We start from the raw sequence: 6,000 nt of genomic DNA on the forward strand, positions 1-6,000 counted from the left end.
AGGTTTATTTTTTATGGGATGGGATGCTGCCTGACACAGCAGGACAACAAGGGATCAAGAACTCATCATCAGAGCAGTGACAGAGAAACAATTATGAGCCAGACAAAGATAAAGCTGTACACAGATACACATACATTTTGGGTGAAAGCAATACACAAAGGAAATATTTTTAATTGTTTAAAATTCCCTCTCTAGTTATCTTTCCTCTGGATATAGATTCTCTTATCTTTCCCTCCTACTTTTAATTACCAGGCTAATAGACTTTGATTATACTGACGTATTGTATAGGAACCCCACACGTGATTTGCTGGGAGGTGCTGCACAAACAGCTGACGGAAGGATATTTTCTGTCCCCAAAAAGTTTAAAATATAAATCAGTCTAAGCAATATTAATAGTTCTTATGTAACTAGGTCACGGTCCTGATGGCTAATTTGATCCTCTTTTCATCTTCATACAGAAATACATTCATCCAAAAGAGAGCAGAAATAAGTGCGGTTGACTTGTTAGACAAATCACAACTTTTTCACTATGCAAACATTCTTCATGTTTTATATATGGCTGATAACTATGTGACACCTTTCAGATTATATATATGTGTGTATATATATATCCCCACTCTATTTATTCGTAACATTTAGCATTGTACTGCTTGAGAACAAGAGGTCTGTATATGGCAAACACACAAGCAGTTGGAAAGACTCTACTTTTGATCACAGGTCTAAAATGTCATTATTTCTTTTTTGGTCTGTTATGAAAAAAAGCTGTTGTATCATCGTATGTCTTGTATATTGTTCTGAACAAGGTGGAACAAAGTCAGTATTGTGCCCAAAGAAAAAATTCCCCAGAAATAGGCTGAACTTCAGAAAGATACTGTCCCATTCCCTCACTCTCATAGACTTTTGCAGTGGTAGCAAACTGCTTTCTCTGAAGCAGAGAAAAACCTTGGATAACTGAAGGTCAAGTCTTTCAAAACTAGGGTAAATTCTACATTGTTCAGAAGAGAACACAGAGCCAGTGTGGCATCAGGATCACTTTCATTATACATTTTTTGAGGAACTGCTTTGCTTCATGGATATTCTATAATCAGGTGCAACCCTCCCAAAATTTCCCCTATTATTCTCAGTGTCCCTGTGTTTTGTGGCACATAAAACTCCAGGTTCTAGTCTCAGGCCACAGGATGAATCATTGCCTCCAGACTGCGGCTTGAGCCCAATGCCATCAGGCTGCTCTTGAAGCCACAACACAAGAAGACAGGCTAGCAGGAGAGCAACACAAAGCACAAGTCTTTAAAACAACAGAGCTAAGGCTCAGATATTTTCTTCCTTCTGATCACAATGCCCTATATTTTGCCAAGATTTAATTCCAGGCAGTTATCCTTCATTAAGTAATTCAGCTTCTTAACACCATGGATATCTGACCCTGGATATTGTGTGCTTTCAGAGGAAAGGGAATGGAAAGAAGTGTGCCACACATGAGCCACTGGTGAAATCCCTGATGAGCAAATATTATCAAGTAAAATGCAGTCTGCTTGTGGACATTTGTGTCCAGTATTGTCTTCCTATACAATACTGACGTATTGTATAGGAACCCCACATGTGACTTGCTCTGTCCTTCCAGAAGAGGAAGCTCACTTACTCAAATACACGATTTTATGACAGATTATCCTCACTTGAATGACTCCTAATGTTTTCAGAGTTTGACAGAAAGGCTTCTATACATGATTACAATCACAAGAGTTCTAATCTCCATCACTTTTTTATTACATTGCTTGTGGGGATGGTTCTTGAGATAAAGGAAACAAAAATATCTTGCACCATTTTTTTACATTTAACTACTTATGGAAAGAATTCTAAACTTGTAGTGTTCCACAGTGGGTCAACAGCATGTGAGATGAAAGCCTCCTTTTACTAAAAACAGTTCATTATAGAGAATATATTTCCTGAACATCCTAAATTTCTTTAAAGCTTCATAATAGGCCAAGTCTATTTTTATTTTGTCTAGAAAGATTAATCCAATTATAGCCCACACATGACATGTAATAGGAGTTAAACAGGTGAGGGGCCAAGACTCAAGTCAGGTAAAAATTAAAATTGTTGTTAAAAAACAAAAGCACATAAAATAATGATACTAGATATATAATCCATCTGTACCACTTTTCAGTTTTCATTAATTTTTATACTAGCGACTCTTTATCCTGCACTACCTATGTGCAGCAATCTTGAGTATTACCTATACTTAAAAATACAATAAACTTCCAATGATAGTAATGGAGCTTCCACTGGCAAAGACTTGTTTTACTGGTACAGTTTAAACCACTGGAGCAAATGGAGTAACCTGTCCAAAGAAAACAACTTTTTGATACTACCGAGTCTTCCATTAAGATTTTTGCTAGTGTAGTTAAGTTTATTAAGTGAAGGATTTTTCAGCATTCCTAACCAGAAAAGCTATGACAGAAAACAAAGAAAACACAAGTGAAGCCTAAAATAGGTAGAAAGTAGGATAATGTAAGGTCACTTTGTACCTCTGGTTTAGAATATAACACATTGCAGTGCCGATCCCTGCTTGAAGAAATCACTGAAGGTACCCATAGTCCTGGTCTTAACTGTGGCTGACTCGATTCAACCAGGGCTGCTTGTGGCTTTTTCTTTATCAACTACAGACACATCAAGAGACAAAATGAGCACCCGCATTCAATCTTACCACCTGTATTTCGGACAAATTTTTCAGGTTTACAATTAATGCATGCCTTTCTGCTTCCTACAGCCAGTGGGCTTTCCGGATATGGTGACTCTACAGAAACAGATAAAACCTGACTGAGGGTGCTTCTGGCAAAATTAAGAAACATTGAGCGTGTCATTTGTTTTCTACGGGCATCTTTCAGAGTTACAGGGAAGGTTACATAATACGGTACCCAATGTTTGTATTAACCTTGTACCAGGAAGCAAATATCAACAAAACATAACAACAGTGATAAAATCTTCATCATGCAAGTACAGACCTGAGGCCGTAAAGCACCGTTCCATCCGGGTGAAGGCGAATCATTCGATTCTTCACAGTAACGCCGTGCACAAATGATTTCTTGTCATTTAAGAAGTACGTGTCAGGCACCCAGAGTTGATCTGCCACTCGGTTATCAAGCGTGAGGTTAAGAGGTATGCCAGCATAAGCCAGCCTCTTATCTCTCCAGTACTGTTGAAAATACATAGTCAAAGTGTAATCCTGGTGAGAAAAAAAAAAGAGAAGTACAACAGTCAATTATACTTGGTGTAACTAGAGGTATGTTTTTTTCCCTGTCACTAGTTTATTTTACTGTTGGTTTAATTTAAATTTAAATAATAAAAAAGCTTAATAAAACCATTAGATATTCCTATCACTTATTAAATAATTCTAATAATTCAAGAATCACTCTAGTCTAAGGGAACATTTCAAATCTTATGAAATTCAGCTAGTATTATTATCTATCATACTGCTCCTCCTTTTCTCTCATGTAGTCCTTCTGAAAACGATCCAAAATTATTATTTTTGTGGAATGATAAATGAGGTAATAGGTAAATACTGCCATCTTCCCCATTTTTTAAAACGATAGATGAATGGAAAAACATTTGAAGTATTTTGAAGCAGCATGCAAATTTCTGTCTGAAAAATAAGCTGCAAAGATGTTGTTTATACATGTGCCTTTGTGTGAGACTGCATCTTGCAATGACATAAAAATCTTCTCAACAACAGGCTACATCAGTACTTAGAAGAAATGTAAATTGTAGTGAAGTCCCACCAATATCAATGCTTGGTTTTCATAATTTTATCAATTCATGGTGTATGAGCTGTGATTGCTAACATAAGAGCCTAAACATGCATACAGAAGCCTAAAACATCCATTTTATTTTTTTTTATTTAATTCCAGAATATGCTGACCTAACTTGGGTCATGTTGTAATAACACTATATTGTTAACACTTTGAAAGTCTTAGACAATAGGCCTCATTCGTTAGCTTCATGTTATTATTAAAAAAAAAAAAAAAAAAAGTCTGGGAACATTTTAAAATTAAGTGCCAGCAAAATTTAAAAAGAAAAATCACATGAAAAAGCAAAACTTGCTGTTAGAAAAGAAAAACCTTTGTCTTTTCTTTTTCTCATAACTTTCAAAGTGCAGAAGGACATTTTCATTTTTAGAAAGCCTATTTTTATGCATGAAATAAAAAAGGTAAACACCTAAAAATAATACTTTCTTACATATGAAAATGAATGTTTACAATTAAAGAAAGCATTGTTTTTAGGTATGATAATACTGTCATATTTAAAAATGAAAAAAATGAGATGGTAAGTACAGGCCATTAAAACTCCAATTTTCAATTTACAGAAGTGTTCTAAATGATAAATCTCTTCATGAAACTCTTCACAAAACACTGAGAAATTTACGTGATCTCCAAACACACTTAAATATTTAGCAGCAGGTGTGTAAGCCACAGGATACCTGCATTTGTGTCTGGTTCTACAAGCTTGTGATGCAAAACACCTCAGGCTTGCTGCTTTTTTTGGGAAAGGGATGCTCAGGCTTCCTAAGTAAGGCTGCTAGGAACAGTCCATTCTTGTAATGAGCTTTATGCGGAGACAACCCAATTTCAGGTACTGATCCTGCCCTGCTTCCCTCGAGCCCTACAGTCTTTCCTTGAAAGAAAATTAAACTTGAGCATGCCTTTCACACTCAGAGCTTTTTTTCGTTTTTGATTCAGTGATTCATTCTCTTTAATGAGGGAGCTGCTATAGCTTTAAGAAATCAAATTTAATTGCTTAGAGAAATAAATCATTATAGATATCAAGGACAAGCTGTTGCCATTTTAGGAAACTAATAGGAGATCTTTGAAAACAAAAGGGCCCGGTGATGGGAGAAAGGAGCCTGTGTGGAACTGCCTGGAAGGAAGCTTATTCCTCAAAACTCTTATCTGACATGACTGCTCAGGAGAACACACTCCCACCTTTTTGTCAGAAGCTTTCTTTGGTGGGGCTAACAGTCCCTGCTCTCAGTGAACGAGGTACGTGGTACACTGGGAGCACTTGCCTCGCTCCCATTAGCACATCAAGAAGACCGCATCTCTCCTCATGGTCTCTGCAATCAGTTTTCTGACATAGATGCATTAGAATGAATACCCTCTACCAGCTCTGTTTCTCCTTAATTAAAGCTTTTTCCTAGTAATGTTCAAAAGTTGTTATGTGCTTGGCTTCTATAATGGTTTGCACATCAATGTCAAGAAATCAGGGATTATAAAAGCTATGGAGACATTAGCAGTACACCAAAAGCTCATTATGTGTAAATGCACAGTATATGCACAAAACAATGCTGAACAGAAATAAAGAAATGGGGTGGTACTGCACAGCACTGAAAGAAGTGAACCAGCTAGCCCCAAAATATATTAGAGAAGCAGTACATTTCAACAGAAGAGAGCTTTAGGCTAGCCTCCTTTTTCTATTGGCTTGAGATAAGAAACATGTTAACAGCTAACGAATAGAGTAATTAACTAGCTAAATAAAACATACGTAACAATACAAGCAGTAATAGTCTGTAATTTATTTTTAAATAACAAAATATATTATGGCAGGGAACAACTGAGAAAAAACTTTACAAATTACACACAGAAACTGCAACATCCAGCAAACATCAAGAGCTTTCAGTGTCTTGACTGAAAGACAAATTTCCAAAACACATCCTCTAAGGTACAAATTTCATTAGCACTTTCTCAATTAACCTTCACTTATTATTTCATCTTAACTTCAAATAAAAAACTGTTATCAATACGTCTGCTAATGTATATTAAAAACAATGATATCCTACAAAGTTTGTTTTTTTTTAAGTACATTTTTGCATGCGAAACATCAGCTCATTCCCAGTTCTTCACTCAGTATGTCCTAGGGAAAATGCTCAAGCAACATCTTCTGCAATGGCAATATACTTACTACCCAGATGCACTGACATGTCTGCCCAACCCCACTCTCTGCATTTTGAAC

The 6,000-nt window shown here is 36.2% G+C and overlaps 1 protein-coding gene across 3 annotated transcripts in view; it reads right to left on the reverse strand.

Moving 5' to 3' along the window:
- Window positions 1-3,217, reverse strand: part of LOC104529145 (gamma-aminobutyric acid type A receptor subunit beta3) — a 29,313-nt gene extending 26,096 nt beyond the window's left edge. For 2 of the 3 annotated variants that reach the window (XM_010173356.2, XM_010173354.2), the window contains exon 1: window positions 3,000-3,214. In XM_010173356.2, coding sequence (XP_010171658.1) covers window positions 3,000-3,205 — 206 coding nt within the window. In that variant the 5' untranslated portion in view covers window positions 3,206-3,214. Of the gene's footprint in view, window positions 1-2,999 lie in introns of all 3 variants that reach the window. The other variant, XM_010173355.2, reaches the window with a different exon arrangement.
- Window positions 3,218-6,000: the final 2,783 nt, after the last annotated feature.

The sequence above is a fragment of the Antrostomus carolinensis genome, unplaced genomic scaffold (assembly GCF_000700745.2).
Source record: "Antrostomus carolinensis isolate BGI_N321 unplaced genomic scaffold, ASM70074v2 scaffold2828, whole genome shotgun sequence".
Taxonomy (NCBI): domain Eukaryota; kingdom Metazoa; phylum Chordata; class Aves; order Caprimulgiformes; family Caprimulgidae; genus Antrostomus; species Antrostomus carolinensis.